The following is an 18,516-nucleotide window of genomic DNA, read 5'->3' on the forward strand; positions in this document are numbered from 1 at the left end:
GATAGCTTTTCGTCTAACAGTTTGCATTGTAACTACCAGGAACATTTTCTATTGTTAGAAATTAAGGTACCTAAAATACACTCCAGACTTTTTGTTCGTGAGAAGTCTGTGGGCACAGGATAGTTGCACCCTAGCAGGAGAGAATAACGTGTGCTTTGTCTGCTTGAGCAGCTCCCTGGGGCTTGCTCTGCAGCTGAAGTAGCCAAAGAAAAAGATGTGTTACATAAAAGGCTGCAATGCTTCCTACTAACCCCCAAATTTAGAGCTGTTCCCAAATCCTGTAGAATTCTGGAACAAAGATGATGAGCTCATTATGTAGAGAATTTTAAACAATGAAAATAAAACCTAGTTTTCTACTAGATGTGATTTCTCCTGGCCCTGTCCCAGGGATGAATTTTTTTTTTTTTTTTTAAATACGTCGTTCTCTTATTGCCATTGAGAATGAAAGCACAACGGTGCCCAGTCATGAGTTTGGAGGGCCCAGGTGGAAACTGGCAAAACCAATTTTTTTTTAAGGTTGGCTTAATATTTACCTTATTTAGTGTTACATGATAAAGATTTTAAAAACCACAGTGTTTCCTGTGGAGAGGGACAACTCTGGATACATCCTGGTGAAGATGCGCTGAGGGTGGCTTCAGCGAAGTCTCACCACATTGAGTGTAGGTCAGAATTCACAACAGCTCCCGTTGTTACGTTGGGCAGCAGCTTTCCCTCTTACTGGTATGATAGGATGTGATGATTCTTGGCCTGCACATTTGTATGTCTTTTCCAGGTGGCACGGCTTCCACATTGATTCTGTGTGTGGATTTGGTGGGAATGAGCTATTTATACCAGAACTGGATACTTTTTTGTTCTTTGGGATTCAATAAACTTTCAGTTGTAGCTTGACGTCTTCATCTCTTTGAGCCATGCTGATTAATGCAGCTATAGGAGTTTTAACAAATATTCAGTTTATTCGATTTGAGAATTGTCGTGAAAATCTTGTAGTTATTCTTAATGTTACTGTAAGCTTACCGTCTTGTAACTTCTCCCTCAAGTCTTATATTTTACATTCTAAAATTCACATTTTTAATATTTTTCAGTCATTTTACAATATATAGAGAATCACCTCATAGGATGAATCACCTCATACAATGAAGCACATTGTAATGAATGTCAAATATAGTAGTTTTTCACACAGAATGTTAGTAAATTTTATAAACAAGGTTGAAAGATTAAATTCTTTAAAAGGTTATATGATTTGAAACTCAAATTAGTTCGGGTCAGTTTGGACTGACTTTTTTTGCCAGTATTCTAAATTAACCAACCCCAATGTTACTATTTATAACCATGTAGTGAAGGACTACTTCAGAATTTGTGATCTTTCTTGCTAGCCTGTGCTTGCTCAAACTGAAGGATATTTGAGGAGGTTAATTCCTCTGTGGGGGTGTCAGCATCTTATCAATAATTGACTGGTAGGCCCAAATCATTTGGGTCTTTGCGTTTGAACAGACGCGTCATTTGGCAGCAGAAGCAGAAAACAATGTAAAATGACTAATATTGCTCCATCTTTTGAAATTCACCTTTTAATTTTAAAAGCAGAATGTATTTTCTCAAGAATATACGATTTGATGTGCATTAACTAATGCGTCATTGCTAAATACATCAGTTGTTCTCCTGCATGTGCGTGGGACATAACAATTCCAAAAGGATAGATTTTGGTTTCCAGTGGATATTTAATGTGCTGAGCACAATTAAAATAGTAGCCGTTCCAGAATGGAAGCTGCTGCCGAGAGCAGGGCATGCTAGTTGTAAGATATGCAGTATTTCCGAACAAAAAATGTAGCTCAGTACAAACTTACTGGTTTTATAACTTCTGCTTGCCTAGGGTGAAGAACAGGTAGGACAGTACCAAAATTCCATCACTGTTAATGGGGTCACTGAGGTCTGGGGCACAGTTGAATAAACTGGACAAATGCCTATTTTATGAAGACATAACAAGATTAATATCTAGTAATAAAAGACTCATGTGGGAAAGGTATTTTTATCAGATCTGAGTTGTTTTTTTTCCACCTCTGGTAACAGAAAGTTTTGTGCAACCTGTGTTTATGTTGCATAGAAGCAGTGTTATATGCGTGAGGAAACTAAGTTCAATTGAAGCTTATCAGTGTAAGAAAGACCACAACCCAATACTTCCCCCTTCTGATGCTGTTTATATTATTCCAAATAAATTTCCCTTCAAAGGATGGTAGTAATAGTCATTTTATTGGAGCATCTTTTCATACAAAATTCTAATAAAGCCAGCTAGCTTTTGTATGCTAAAAACGTACATGCCAGTTTAAGTATTTGAAAAAATTACAAACAGTCCAAATTCCTAGTTTGTAGGAAAATTCTTGCTACACATTCTTGCTTTAAAGTCTCTAAGTGATTTTTTTTTTTTCCTGACCTTTGAGAGAGAAAAGTAAAATGAAATCAGAAAACCGCTTAGGTGTAGATGCGGTGTTCCACATGGTGCGATACGGAAAGGCAAACTCTCCTTTAACGGCAGCAAGCTGACAGCAGCTATGATCCGGCATTGAAACAAAAAAGCAAGCGGCAGAGGCTGGGGTCTGACGGCAGGAGGGTCACCTGCTTTGAGTTTGGAAAGTGACTGCAAGCCACCGCACGCTTGAGGACCACACAATGAGATTCCAGTTTCTGTGGATGAGTGAGGAGCGCTCAGTAAGGAATACCAACAAAGGAATACCGCACAGAAGCCAGCGTGGGAAGAGAAGACGTGAGTGTGATTGTTTGAGGGTTGTAAGAACTCCAGGAACTGTATGGATTGTAATAGTTCAGTATCCCAGGCCCTTTCCTGTGGAAACTATTTCTCGATTTCCTTTCTGAGCAACTCAGAAATACAAGCTTGCTTTCTTGGCCAAGGAAGTGGCTTGTTTTTTAGTGCGTAAATGATCGCCCTTCCAAAGGGAGACTCCCTCGAACAGAGAAATGTGGAAATTAGCAATGATGATGATGGACTGAGAGTGTGGTATTTGGAGAACAGGGGCAGATCATATTTAGAAACTAAGGTGGTGGAGTCATCCTGGAGGAGAAAGTTTTTAATCCAATTTGTAGAATGGAGTTTTGGAGAAAGGACCAAGCAATATAGGAGCAGGAGGAAAGAAACCCCAAGAAACTGAAGGAGGAAGATCAAGAAATCCTCAGTAGTGTCAAACATTGACAGTGCTTGGCATAAAGGCTTTGAGAGCTGCGCCTTAGGCCTTCATGAGATTAGGATTTTACTTCTACAGTAGTTCAGTAGGACAAAAGGTTTAATCTGAAGAAACGAGAATGAAAATTAATTATCAATGTATGTGATGTCAGTCTCGGACTGATCTGCACACTTTTCTCGTTCACTCCTTTCTGGCAAAGGCACTTCTGTGTTGGCGTTCATCACACCTAATAGGATTGTAAAAGCCATGTGCTTGTTCAAAAGCTTTAGGACAAGGGGCACATAATAGTAATTGCTTAAGAAACTTTAACATGTTGAAGATAATCCACAATAAAAAGATACTGTAGATTCCATTACTTTGCATTTGCTCAGTAAATGATACAAACAGGTTTCTTCTTTATTTTTGAGCTATTTAAGTTTCTGATTTTTATGCAGTTACAGTATTAAAATGTCTGGGGAACGTGCTATAGGATGGTTTTTCTTACTGGACTGTTGATAATGAAGTAATTTACATATGTGTTTTATAAGCTTCTAACAGAATTAAGTCAAGTTTGAGGTTCAAGTCTTGAGTGACTGGAGGTCTTGTCACGTCATGACTTTGCTGAGTTTCCAGCTACTTCTTTTTCCCATGTAGTATGTAAGTTCAGTTTATGGGTTTTGGAGGGCTTTTTGTGTAATAGATAGTAATAGGTAGATATTGAAATAGATCATTAAGAAGAATATCCGAAATCTTTATTGTGTTGGATATCCTGCGGTGGCTGAGAAATAGTCTGTTTCTGTCTCTAATGCTTTAAACTCCAAACAGTGGAGCCCTGGGACACAGGACAAGATTCTTAACTGACAGAAATAGTTGCAGCTCTGAAGGCAAACGAGCTGTGTTGATTAAAACAAAGTAGGAGGCTGGCTCAATTTTTATTTTTAATGATTATTGTTATCCATATTAAATGTTTTGGTAATACTTTGGTAGTACTGTCTCATTGACTCAAGAATCCCCCAAGACAATCCTCTCAAGAAACCCTGTGGCAAATAGATATTTATTTACATGCTTAAAGTTGGGTGAGATTATTCTAACTCACACTAAGCAACAGTCCTTTCCCCAAAGCTTTTAAATATATTTTGCAAAAGGTAATTTTTTCATTCTGAAGTATGAATATTCTGTTCCTTGTTTATATTCCCATTACCTCTAGGTACCTCCTTATGCGGTTCTTTTCCAGTCTTTTTTTTTCCTTGCATTTTTTAAACTAAATTGTTCAGCTGTATGAATTAGCTTTTCCGTGATTGTTTTCAATACTTACATGTATAGTTTGGAGCTGGTTGGTTGCACAAGAGGTTGGTTTTGGTTAAAACCTCTGCCATTGAGGAGATAACAGCTGTACAGTAGCAAATCTACAAAATAGGTAGCGATTTCTACATCAGCTAAATTTTGTAGTACTTTATCTATTCTTAAATTTGCGAGAAAGATAATCTAGGCAGCAGGCTGAAGCAGCATCAGAGATACCACATATTTGTTTATTTTTTTTTACAGAAATAGTTGAACTGTCTTGGAGGAAGATTTGTATTAAATACCTTCCCTTTTTTGTGAGTATATTGCATTATCTCAAGCTGGCACAAACTTATTAAAGCATTTCTCGTGTGTTCCGGTTGGACCTGTATTTGGTGTCAACACTGTTCATGGAATAGCGTGACTTTTTTCAGGAAGCCATAAAATGGATAAGAAAGGGGAGGGAAAGTGCAGTGGGAGTATTAAGATAAGGAACTTTCAGCATACCAAAATTACACTGCAGAGTTCTAGGAACAAAGAAAACAGTAACAGTTGTGCTAGCACACGGTAATACTGAGCATTTTCAGACTGTTTAAAAAATGTTTGTTTATATTTCAAGGGTTTGTTATCAAAAGCTCAAGATAGGGTTTCCTTCTATTATTTGTGTTTCACATTTGTATGTTAGACACTTCCCTTTGAGACGTTGGTATCTGGTATCTAAGAAAATTAGAAAAACTGATGTCCAAGAAGATTAGTCTAGGTCAGATCAGACAGAATACAGGTATTTTCAAAGTTGACAGTTTTAAAGAAAGAAAAGGTTGGGAGAAGGAAGAGAATGGAGGGGGGAAGATGAAGCGTTTGCTTCCAGAAGCATCCTTAACGAAGGAAATAAACACTTCTCAAGTAGACTATCAAAGAGAGCAAGAAATGCTGTATTCCCCTTTCTCCTTTCTACTGGAGGTCAGAAATGTTTCTTTACATATGTATATCACCAGAGAGAAAACAATAAGGAAAGTGAAACCATAAAACAGATCTGTTTCTCCTTCCCTTTATGCCTAAATAGTGTCTGCCAAACCACCATTAAATAAGAGAAACATGATGAAATCCTAAAGCTGATATAAATGACTATAAAACTGTTACTTACCTGGGCTTCCATAACTTTAAACCGCTTTTCTTGTTCTTTCAATCCACTAAAATATTTAGACAAACTATCCACCCTGTGGAAACAAAGCAGACATGCTGAGCAAAAAAGAAAGGCCTCAGAAGAAATCCTAAACCACCAAACCACGTAACTTACTGAGCCATGGCCCCTCGCTGGCAGTTCTGTGCTGCTGAGACGTCCCAGAGCCCCCTGAAAGTTTTGTCCTTTTGAGGTGTTCCTGCAAGTATTTATTGAACAGAGCAGCATTTCTGGAACACTCTCATGCCCCTGTTGCCCAGGGACTCATAAACTCACACAGATTACAGCAGCCGTGCAGCTTCTGGTGAGGGCCACTTAGCCCCAGCTGTTGTGGCAATCAAGGACAGCAGAAAGGAGCCTTAGGTCCAGCTCTGTCTCTCCAGCCACTTACGTCCCATCTGCACCAAACGTAAACTGATCCTGGTGTGAGAACTGAGGCCGCAATATTCTCCATCAACAAGGGGGAGATGAGACACTTAAAATATATACAAAGTGTCATCTTTGGAAACTGACTTGACATTCAAATCCCTTTTTCCACGCAGTCCAAAGGGACTGCGTAGAGAACCTCCATACAGTGCCTCCAAATCGCTGCACTGTCCGCATGCTTTCTGCATCCTTCACCTCTTCTCCCATCAGTTCCTTATTCTTAGCATCTGATTCCCCATAGGCTCCTCAAATTCCTCTCTGCTTTCTCCTAACTACTATTTCCAAGTTTCCCTCTAACAGGTTACGTTCCATTCAGGTCTATGTGCAAAAGCTGCTGCTGGATGGGTCTAATGCATTTTGGGACTGGTTCAAGGCAAAGCTCAAAGAATCACTTTCTGAGGGTTTCGTAAGATTTCAGATACACACTGCTCCCACCTAAGAGCAAAGATAAAAAGCCACAGGTTTAGTGTGTTTGTCTGAACCTTTTCTAGTCTCTTTCTGGCTCTGCTGTACTGAGATACTGTGAAGCCAGACTGATTCTTACTTTTCCTCTCCAAGCAGTAACTGCATCTCCAACGTACCGTCTTTAAGGCTTTCTAGCTTTGAAGCTAGAAAGAATGTAATTGTGCCCTTTGTTTGGAAGCAATTACACATATTTATTGATCTCAACAACTGAGCTCTCATTCCTAGGGTTTGTCAGTGATCTGCTTATGAGAATAAAGTTTAAACCAACATAATAATCCTAAATTACTATGAATTAAGAGTCTGTGTAGATTAGAGGGAGAAGAGTATTTTCCAAGAACATCCTCAAGTACGCTGTTTTGGTCTCCAGCTATTCTATGAGTTAGACAGATGGAGGCTTGTTTTGAAAGACAGCACAGAAAGCAAACAGACAGCACAAGAACATTTCCATGGAAGTTTCTTATTAAGGTAACTTTCACATCCGTTGTGCTTCTATTTGAAGTCAGTTTTATCATAAGAGAAACCAGCTGAAACAGGTGTTAAAAGCTTCTTTAAAGAATGCTCTGCTGTCTGGCTTTCACTATTGCCTTAGATGTTTCTGTTTTCCCTGCATATAACTACTCTGTGTCTCACTTGAAGGAGTAAACCTCTGAACAATAATTTAGGACTTTTTCTTTAGAATACTAAACCAAATTAAGTGACATTCCTAGTGGGGAGATATTTCAGAGAAGTATTTAAATGGAGACTCAGTTAACTAAGTACAGTATTAGACCCAATATCATTAATTTCTTGTGGAAAACTGTAGTCTCATAAAGCTGTAAATAGTTGTTCTTCTGCATCTGTGGGCTGGGGGTAATTCAAAATACCTTACACTTCCATTCAAAAGTCTATGTTGTATTCCTACAGGGGATGGAAGTACACGTACTGGACTATAGCAAAGGAACTATTCTTCCACCATTGCTTCATGAATACGATTTTCATTGAACTTGACTGCAGATTTGGCTGGAGCTTATGGGTCTGTAATTGTACATACTTCAAGAGTGCCAAAAACTCTTTGAATATTGTAGTGATGCTGGCTTCTCACGTTTTTTCATGGGCTGCATATTTCCTAACTGCATTCTAGTTCATATAAGCTTTACAAGCACCTGAATGTTTATGTCATTCAAAGCTGAAGACTTGCAAGGGACACTTATTGTGGGTCGGAATAACATACTTATTAGATGTGGCCTTCAGCCTTTCTTCATTGCTTTCTTTCCTTTCTTGTTCAAGGTTTACAAGATAATTTTCTTTTTGCACCAGCTCCCATGTTATGATTTTTTGATCTAGGCCAACTGGAAGATCTTTTTCTGTAGGAAAAAAAAAAAAAAGAATTATACGTTACTCCCTTTTCTCTTATACTAGTAATGGAAGGCTGCTATGCTAAAGAAAAATGAAGTCTTGCTGTTGCAGGCCTTTGCCATTGCAGGAGTGTCATGTTATGAAAATGTAGTGTAAAGTAAGTATTTTCTGCTTTTTTTTCTTGTGATGGAAGACAATAGACCTTTTTGCAGTTGCATATGACTCCTGAGTTTTCTAAAGAACAGCATGGACCAATTTCTGTGTTCCATTTAAACTTATCTACAACCTTACTGGACTTCTGACATATTTCAGCACCAAAGTATTTAATGAGCGAGCTTTATGTTCAGATGCACTTAATTATTTTATTTATTATCTTTATTAGAACAATTATAAATAGGAAGGACAAACTGTGAATAAATCCCTCCACCTTGAAGTATAAAGCCTGTTGTTGTTGTCAAGCATCCCAGCCAACAACAGACCTCAATTTCACAGGCGTATTTTGAATGTAACATACTAGTTCTGTATCTTCCTAAAGACTGGTAAAAGGGCACACTTGATGCATGCTCCAAGCACTACTGAATCTACAACCTGAGCAGTCAGGTATTTGCTTTCTTAGGGATAAATATATATATATATATATATTTTTAATAATCTTCAGCAGTATGCTTTGATAGCCAGAAGTGTGTCTGAAAGGGAGCTTAGTCAAAGGGCTCTGAACTGGTCCAGTCTGACAACAGTTCTGCTCCAAAGCCCGTTATCAGCTTGCACATGAGGAGTAAATAGGCTTATTATCAGACACTGTTAAACTAGGTGGGCCAAGTTTGCCATCACTATAGAAAGCCCCCAAATGCCTTCTGTAATTAGCTGAACTTCATCTGCCTTTTTAATTATAACTTTTAAGGGACCACCATTTATCTAAGCATGCTCGCTCTCTTTCCATGTCCCTGTATTGGGAAATTCCACTGATCCTAGTAGATTTTTAGACTTGGTATATGTTTTTAGGGTTGCCCATACTTAATAATTACTAAAATTCAGGAGCAAATGAAATAACTCTTCATTAAGCCTATCCATTGTTATCTCTTCAGAAATCAAATCCCTTTAACCAGTTTTATATCAACACCTTTGTTGTAATAACTGTGGTGCATAAAGAAATGCATTGTGGGAAACTGTTTATAGTAGAGGATACATTATAAGCCTTGATTTTTCATTTGTACTCTCGTGGCACTCTTTGTTAGAAATAAACTGTGACTCTTAGCTTAAGGAAATCTTAATTGCTTTTCTGTTTTGCCTATGCAGCGTGTCCTAGGACAGTGTCAGGGTCTCCAGTTGCTAGATGTTTGTTAACAACTCACCCAGATGTTCTTTTTTATGTTCCATTTTGTTGAAGATTCTTCTGAGAACCAAAGTTATGTGGTTAATAATGATAAATGGCGGTGCTAAGGCAGGCCGGCCATGATATTCAACAATCAGGTTGTAGCGCTGAATTTTCCAGAAGATGTCTGCATTGCCCTGAACAACTTGAAAAGTGTAACTAATTGAGGAAAGAAAAAATATACAACTGTTTTTACCACAATAAGCTAAAGCTTATTATTACAAAATTTAGTCCCACATTTACTTTAAAAAAGGAACAGCAAGCTTAGGAAGTAGTGTTAATTTAATCTAAAGTTTGGCAAATTCTTAGATATTAAAATAATTGCAATTGCAGTCTCCAAATGTTAAAAAATACATTAGTTTCTTTTTTTTTAAAAAGAAAGGTAATTCCATTTTGCTCAGGCAAGATCAGCAAACATGCCACGTCAGTTCTTCAACCAAATGAATCATTATTAGCCATGCTGACATCAAGCATTTCCCCTACGTGCAGATTATCCACTGTTAAGTCTGCCAAGTTTACAGCCGCTTTGCACCTGCAGACTTGTGCTACAGCACAGCCAGGGATCCAGACCCTTCTACGCACGTTTAATTGAATTTTTAGTGGTAAAAGAGGCTTCTTTTCTTCTTGTCTTTAATGTGGCTAGAGTAAGGATGATGAGAACTTAAGAACTATTCATTAGGAAAATTAGTAGTGTGTTCCAAAATGAATAGCTAACAGCAATGTAGTAAATGTGGGCATTCAGTTAAACCTTTGCAGCCTCTGTCTTGATACTTACTGAAATCGCTCTTACCTGAACATAGCAATCAGGAGATTCATAAGGAGAACATTTGTGACTAGTAGGAAGATGACCAACAGAAGTATGACGAGCCAGTTGGCATAGCTATTAGGACATGATGGCAAGCTCTCCTGCAGAATCTGCAGTGGATTAAATGTACAGTTCCTGGGATACATTCGTGATGCTGCAAAGGAAGATAGAGAAATAAAAGAAAAGTTTTGACAAATCCTACTGCCACATGTATGTCTTAGAGTGTAGACAGAAGCTTTGCATTTTGGTGAGGAAAATCTCTTGACTTTCAACAAAGAATGGCAAGAATTACAAATTGTTCCTGAGTTTTGAAGTAATGCATTTCATAGCTATTTCAATGCAAACAAAAACTGAATTAATATCTCTAAACATGTCTTTTTTTAAGAACTAGTGACATGGATGGATGGATACCTTTACTGTTAAGATACAAATCAAGGACAATGATGATATTGATTACTACAATGAGATTTAATCTTGGCTGCATATGAACAGCAGCATAATTTTGTTCTGAATATTTTACAATCATTGAAAGCTTAAACCCAATATTGTGGTAGCATGTTTGTCCTGCCCTTGTTGACTACTAGCAGGACCGTAAATCCGAGACTCTCTTAACCCTGAAAGGACAGTTCTTTGACCGCTTGAGCTACTGAGCTAGTTCTTCCAGCTGAGAGATCGTTTATGTGTACTAGTATCCAATGTCTTTAATTTTGTGAAAATGTAATCGTGCCTTGTACACGAAGAGACATTGCTTTAATGTGCAAGAGGTTTGCAACCCTAGGATAACGCAGACCTCTAGAACTTGGCTGCTCATTCAGTGGCAAGATGGCTGTCACAGCTGGCTTTTTAGTAACATTCAAGCGAAGAGGGGTTGTATTGACACAGCTGTAACTGGCTTTTTAGTAACATTCAGCAAAGGGAGATGGTATTGAAAAGGCTGTATCCTTTTCAGACTAGTTTTGAGTTCCCAAAGTCAAACTACCTTTGAGTATTTAGCAGTCATGTTTCCCCACATACTTGTGCCTTCGCAGTCCTCATGCTGGTATGTGTGTTAGAGGAGAAAACTCAGTAAAAGCTGGGAATGGCACTCCTCATTCTAAATTTAAACTACTTTGTACATCTGAGCTTGCAGTTGAGGTTAGTAAGAACGGTTCTAGTGCATCAGACTAGAGGTCTAGCGCTGTATCCTGCCTCCAGCTATGAATTAAATCCACAAATTTAGAGTAGCACAATGATATTTACTTTTTTATTCTCCATTTTTTCACTAATAATTCTTTTCCCCACTGCCACAGATAACTCCACGATCATATTCCTTAGAGCACGGAGTTATATCAAAGCTCACCACAGCTGGGACTGCTTCCACCAAGTCCATTACCTTATATTTATCTACACTGAATTTCATTTGATGATTTAGCACTCATGAGGGTCCTCTGCAACTCTTAGGTGTCAGCTTTAGTCTTTACTACCTAGTTATGTAGTTTTGTCAGCAAATTTTGTCCCCCTCATTACCCATCTCCTTTTCCATATGTTTCATAAAGATGTTAAAGAGAATGATCCCCAGAGGGCCCCAGGACAAATGACTCCCTTCTGGAAGTCGCCTGTGTAATTAATTCTTTTTTTCTCTGTCTTTTAACCAGTTATTTATGCAGGTGAAGACACCCCTTGGAGTCTCAATGGAGAGAAACACACACTTCTAGGGAATGCTACATCTGACCCATTTCCAAATGAGATTAATCCTATTCCAGAAATATTTGTTTCTCTGCAATTACTTTTATGGAAATAAGAGTGACTGGTTGTGCTGTGCATGCTTACACCGTAGGCATTTAAAGTTAAGTGAGATGAATCATACCCCTGCTCTTTTGTCTCATTCAGACTTTTTTGGGTTTTCCAAGACATACGCTTTTTCTTATTAAGCAGAGTGAACATGAAAGAATGCTTACTGGTTTGCTTCTGCCTATGGGATTTTTTTGTTCCTTTCTATATTACCTCAAGTTTGAATCCTACTTCAGTATTGCCACTGACGTTTAGCACTGTTATTCTGGCTAAATGCTGTGGCATTACTTCAGACTTCTTTGGGAGATGACCTGTTCTGTATTTTACCTGCTTACCTACCAGAAATGTTGCCTTTGAACTTTTATGTCCAAGTATTTCCATGTCTTGTGATTATTTTTATGTTGTTTTGTTTGAAATGTTGCACATACGCAATTACTAGCTTTATTTGATTTGGGCAGCTTTACCTCCAGAGTCAATAAACGCTCTAGGGGAATATTTATTCTAAAACATAAGTGTTTGCTTATGGGCAGAGCTGTACTGCTTCAACACCATCACGTTAAACTACTGCCAAAATGTATGGAGGCGCTATTATTTCAGTTTACACAGGGTTATCTGGGTCTAGGTTAAACTGAACAGAAATAGATTGAAGTGAAAGAAGGTATGCCAGGCTTTAAAACTGCAAATCCTTGTGTGAATATTTCAGACAGCTTGTCTAAATAGGGCCAAGCCTTATGCTCTAATGCAATTCCACAATGCACATTATCTCTTTTCAAATATACTATTTATATCATAGTAATATGTGAAAGCTTTGGCCTGCAGGACAAAGATTAAAAAAAAAAAAAGACAATACTGGGAAGGAATTCCATGCTCTGATCAGAAGTGTGCATTCAAAAATGGCCAAATTAGGGGGGAAAGAAATTTCCTCACTGTCTATTTCATCCAGTGGAATCTGGCCAAATATTTGAAGGTAGGGACGATAAAGCACCCTTCTGAATATCCATTCCGCTCGGCTGTCATCGGGATGAAGTAGAGCTTGAGTTGTCACACCGTAGGCAATGAGCCACACACTCAAGAAAAACAGAAAGAAGAAAACATCCTTCATCTAAAAAAGAGAGGGAGAGGGGAGAAAAGTAGGAGAGGTGACTGTAATAGCATAGCCAAAGAACGCTAGTCATTCTATATGAAAACGGCTCAAATAATTCTGTTTCTTTACAAGCTTGTTTAGGTTAAAGGAGGTGGAATAGCATACGGTTCCATGCACACAATTCCTCTCTTGACCTTGCTGCTATCACATTGTTCTTGGCCTGTAATCAGCATTTTCCTTTGATAGCTCATTTAGATAAAGGCATGTTTTAACTTAAAACCTTGCTTTTCAATCATCTGACATATAAAAATGAAACACATTTTATCTTTTAAGTGAATCTCATTGCACCTTTTAAACGCAGATTTTCTGTGAGATCTCACAGCACCATCGACTGCTTTACTGTGAATTCCAAGAGTTCTGCTGCAGCAGTGAATCCTGGTAATAGTCGGTGCTCATTGAGGAATACTGAACCACTGATACAGCAGACGTTGAAGGCTGCAAGGATCAGGTAGCTTCTGTCTTGGGTTTTCAAGGTAAGTAATGCATCTGAGGGATTGTTTTCAGGACTTCCTGCTTTTAAACATTGTGTTTCTCTACAGAAGCAGAAGTAATTGAATCCTAAAACACTTACTTATAAAAAAAAAAATCTAATATGTATTTCAAGTGCAATAATTTTTCCCTGGTGGAAGAGGAACACTTCATCCTCTTCCCATCTTATCTGACAGAGTTCATTAGGGACTGTAGATTCATTTCAATTAGATTATTGGATTGTGCAGTTACTCAAAAGCATAGGCATTTCAGACCTCCAGAATGTTTCTTGGAGTTCTATTAAGAAAGATGGTATCTAAGCCAGGCAAGACACAGTTGATGTCTCTCTGACTTTCACCAATCTATTTTGTTTTCTGGATGATTTAAAATTTAGCAATGCTGCAGGACTGTAATGGTGTCATAGTTAAGAAAGAGTGGTGGCAAGTCTGGAAATATTTTTTTCCAATCTGCAGTCTCTCTGTGAATGGGCATTGTTCTGGCATTGAACTGCCATTTTAGCAGCTACCAGACTTGTTTCAGCAATTCTGTAGCAAGGTTAAAAAGGAGAACGAGAATAAGAGACAATCTTGGATTGCTTCTCTGTTTAAGTAAGAGAAATCATCTTGCTTGAACGCACTTGATGAACCTTTCAAGAAGGTATCATTTACTGAAGTAACTTTCACTGTTGTTTCATTTGATGTAAGGTTCAACATTGAACTACCAGAGCTAAGGCATTTTGTTGGCTTGGATGAGGGGAAGATGAGAGGTCCCATTTTATGGTTTTGTCTAGGCTGCTGTTTATGTTCTTATTTGCATCTTCTTAATCTGTGTGTTATCTCATATGACTTCAGATGCCAACATAGTAGACACATCACCATATTTGTTCAAGGCCCTGGTTTAGCTTGGTTTGCAGCAAGGAAGGGTTAGTAGCTGTAGATCTGACTTGTTCTCTTACAATAAAAGTCTGCTAATGCTGTAAGCTAGATAATGTTCAAGAACAAATATTTATTTGCCATTTACCCTTTTGCTACTCCAAGCAAATGTCATGTTAGAGTTCCAGTTATTGCATTTCTAGGTAAATCCAAATAGCTTGGTAGTTCTGTTTATTCAATGTATAGTCTTGTTTAGACTGTAGGGCTTTTACTGAGCTCTGCTGTGAGTCACAAATCAAATATTTGTAGATTCTATAACAGCATTTACAATTAGATGAACTCCTATTAATCAGTTACCATGAGCTAATTGGCCTAGAGGATTAACATGCCTAAATAAAAAGCTACTTCAACATACCAACGCATACCCAAGCACAGTAACTGCAGTCCTAATGTCTCATTTCCTGCAGGGGAGTGGTAATAATTAAAAATCTTTTATCAACACCTTCCAACATATGCTCACAAAGTACTAATATGTTTTCATTGTAGCTTGGAGCTACAAAGTACAAGTAAGAATAATTCTTGTGGGAAACTTGCAACTATCGTTTTTCACAGATTTTTTTTCACACTTCTTGCAAATAACATAATCTATTTCCCCAAGGGAGCAGAGTCATTCGGCAAATGCCCTGCTCTTCTGTAAACAGCCTGTTGTCTGTCTGAGGTCTTTGCTCTGAATGCACACAGCTTATGAAGTAGGAGGAATAGCAGTAAGTCAAAGACACTCCACACTTGATTTGCCAGATCTGAGGATAAATGGTTAGGTAAGGTACAAGGATTAGTGAATTGGGACCAACTTATTACACTACAGAGCTCTTTGGAAGGATCTATTTCAAACTTACTGCATCTAATACTCATGATAAATAAGGGAATATACGCAAAATGACAAGCTTTAAAAATATAAAAATAAAGATAGGTTATAAACTGATTTCCTCTGTAAAGACAAGATTTCCTACTCTCCATTTTTTAGAAAGCACAAGTATTTATCTGAGAGAGACTGCACACTTACCATCCTTTCCACAATTATGATCTTTGGTCCAAGTTGTTTGTGAATTGCAAAAATATGTATAAGCCTAAGTGTAAACACCATAAAATCAATGGCAAGTATTGTACGGCCAGCTTGAAAAGTCAATTTCAGCATCCTGCAGAACACATGAAATGAAATATCAGATCTCAGCAAGTACTGCTGAGAAGTATTTTCTCAAATATTACACTCAGTATTTCTGGGCATAGCCTAGTTAGGAAAAGGCAAGTGCTTCAGAGCTGTGGTTGCATAAGCCTGTAAGAGGAATGTAACACGATATCTGTACAACGATGGGAAATAGCCAAAAGATGGAGGGACACTGTATTCTCTGTCTTGGCTTCAATGAGATTTATTTTTAAAAAGAAAGATATTATACATTGAGTAAAAGTGATTGCCAAAAACAAAAAAAGAAGCAGAGTTTTTCTCTACATGTGTTTGAATATACCAGTATGACTTTTTGTGGTCTCTGGAACAACTTCTACGATTCCACAGAATTTTAGAGGCTTTTATTGCAGGCTTTTTAGAGGCAGGGATTTTAGAGACTTTTATGTCCCAAAGCTTGTAAAAGTAAAATGTCACAGCCTGTGCTCACGTGCACATGAGACTCTCCTGTCAGTTGACATACATAGCCCTTGCTACTGATGTCATTCCACATCACACGGAACAGATACATACCTGCAGGTTACCCCAATTATGAAGAGGAAGATGGTCACCATATCACATTTATTCCAGTTATCCTCCACATACAGTTTAAATTTTTTAATTAAATTTGTGTCTTCATCTGTATAGAAACTCTGAAAAAGAGAAATAATCATCAGTATTGATCTGTTTCCAGTTTCATGATTTCATTGTGAGTTTTAACATAATACGTGTTTCCTTTTTGTCTTTCATTGCAAAGAGTAAAAACAAATTCCTACTGTAATAGGGAAAAAAGCTTGAAAACATAAGCTTGGTTTACTGTCTTAAAACACAAAAGTTGAAAAGTTGGATGAAAAAAAAAATCAGATCTTTTTATTCTTGTGATATTAGCCTTAAGAATTTTTGAGGCCTAATTTAAGATTTTGTCAGCATTTGGGCTGTTAAACAATACAAGAACTTCCAGTCAAAGATCAGTTTCTAGACATTGCTGTCTAAACAGCATGAACAGATTTGGCATTTGTATACTGGAATTGTCAGTGAGGGCACATTTGATGATTATCTAAGCAAAGAGTTGGGTTTCTTAATTGGGTTTTAGCCTGGACTCTTCATGTTTTACAAGTTTATAACGAAATGTTCTTTGATCCAAATATTTTCCACGTCATCCTCTGGTTATGGCCTTGCTGCATAATTTCAAATAAATTGTAACAAACTGGGATCCCCTTCACTGTCCCTACTGCTTAAATAATGAACACCTATTTGTTCTTCCAGAGTAAATGTTTATAACTGCTTTTTTGTGTCTAAAGAAGACAGCTTTATGCACCCACAGTTGGCAACACACTAGCACCATTGTTCACACATTATTTCGGTTGTTGAGCTGAGGACATTCCAAAACCAGTAACTGGGAGAGTAATGGAGAACAGTTTTTTTGTTTTTTTAAGAAAAGCAAACCAAAAAGAGATCTGCTAATGTGGTTGAGAAGTATTTTAGGAAAAACACAAATAATCTGAATTCATTTACTTGTTTTTTTAAACAGCCCCCAGGGGGGAAGAATCTCTTAAAAGGATGTAGAGTTGTCTGCTGCATTTCCAAGTGTAGAATGTAACGTCCAACTTACTTACATTATTTGTGGTGAGGGAACCTAGTTCTGGGGAGTGAAATCAGAGAGATACTTTGCAAAGTGAAGGACACCTGGATCTTAGCAGCCCACTTGACCTGGCTTCGGCTGGAGCAGGATGGAAAAACAGAGGTGGAGCTACAGGTTTATATGGTGGAGGAAGAGCTTGCTCTGGGAGAGGGGGGTGGAGTGTTTTGGATAAGGTAAGTTCTGTATTGCTCTTCTGTGCAAAACTGCACCTGACACTTGAAATCTTCAAGCTTGTACAGTTATACAGATTGTAAATCTATTCAAAATATTGCCTTAGGTTTTACTGTGTTATTCCTAAGATGATGTAGGTTACTGACCTGTCGGATTTCTTCCAAGACCAGGGTAAAAACCCAGAAGTAAAGTATAATTTCTTTAGCAGATGGACCCTCAGGTGGAGGTGGTTTAAAGTCCAGTAAAAGGACATAAGTAAATAGAAACAGAAAAGCAAAGTACATTATAACATTCCCCATAAATACAGTTACAGGGGCACTCCAGAATTTTCTCCACCGGGTAAACATGAATGTCACCCACGCTGTGTTTTCAGAAGGGTCTTGCTTTTCCAATTTACCATTTCCTCTGCAAAACAAAAAGAGTATAGGCTTGGTGACAATTTCCTAAAATTAGTTCATGGGAATAGGCTCAGTATTATACTATATAAAGCTTCTTGTAAGATAGTAACAGGCAGATGGTGTGGCTGGCAAGGAGGAAGACTGTAGAAGTCAGAGCAATCACACTACCATAGCAGAAATATTTCAAGTCAAAAAGAAGGTTTTGAAAAACAAAGTCACATCAGACTTAAATGCATAGTCTTCTTATTTCAGTTTTGTTGTGTTAATTTGATTTGTCACTTCATTGTGTTCCTGCATGTAGTACAAACACTGTGCAACTACACCAGGAGAGGAGGAAGCGGGCTAATTGCTCTTCATCATCCTAAATAATAGGAAAGAAAAGCAAATGGCCAGTGTAGTTTGCGAGTAAGTAAGTTCTTAATTATTTTGGCTCTAAAAATTTCTTGCAGTGTTTGCATGCAGAAGTTCTTGTTGTTGCTGTGACTTTAAACAACTCCTTTTGACGCAGTCTCAAAAGTGCTGGATCATACTAAGCATGTGTTTCTTGATTATCCTTGCTGAAGTCTGAGAGAACAACTGAAGGAATACTTTAGTCCTTTACACAACTGGAAGCGCTGGCATCTTGCCCTTTACAATTAAATTACAGTGAATTGCAGAAAAAGTAATATAGAAGCCTTTTAGCAAAAGAAGTTGACCTCATAAATTATTTATTAAGGTAGTCTTTGACTATTGTGGAATTATGCAAGTGTTTTGGTAACTGAAGGGAAATTTGACCTGTACATCTACAGTTGTTTTTGC

General features: G+C 37.8%; 1 protein-coding gene across 1 annotated transcript in view; it reads right to left on the reverse strand.

Moving 5' to 3' along the window:
- Positions 1 to 3,316: 3,316 nt before the first annotated feature.
- Positions 3,317 to 18,516, reverse strand: part of TRPM5 (transient receptor potential cation channel subfamily M member 5) — a gene marked incomplete at both ends in the record, with an annotated part of 39,812 nt that continues 24,612 nt past the window's right edge. Inside the window, 10 exons of the mRNA XM_082317272.1 lie at positions 3,317 to 3,417; positions 4,486 to 4,576; positions 5,596 to 5,668; positions 7,733 to 7,865; positions 9,210 to 9,388; positions 10,020 to 10,188; positions 12,732 to 12,906; positions 15,352 to 15,484; positions 16,042 to 16,160; positions 17,467 to 17,725. Of these exons, the coding sequence (XP_082173398.1) occupies positions 3,317 to 3,417; positions 4,486 to 4,576; positions 5,596 to 5,668; positions 7,733 to 7,865; positions 9,210 to 9,388; positions 10,020 to 10,188; positions 12,732 to 12,906; positions 15,352 to 15,484; positions 16,042 to 16,160; positions 17,467 to 17,725 (1,432 nt within the window). The remainder of the gene's footprint in view (positions 3,418 to 4,485; positions 4,577 to 5,595; positions 5,669 to 7,732; positions 7,866 to 9,209; positions 9,389 to 10,019; positions 10,189 to 12,731; positions 12,907 to 15,351; positions 15,485 to 16,041; positions 16,161 to 17,466; positions 17,726 to 18,516) is intronic.

Source organism: Platalea leucorodia, assembly GCF_965183815.1.
Source record: "Platalea leucorodia genome assembly, chromosome: 7".
In the NCBI taxonomy this organism is placed as follows: Eukaryota; Metazoa; Chordata; class Aves; order Pelecaniformes; family Threskiornithidae; genus Platalea; species Platalea leucorodia.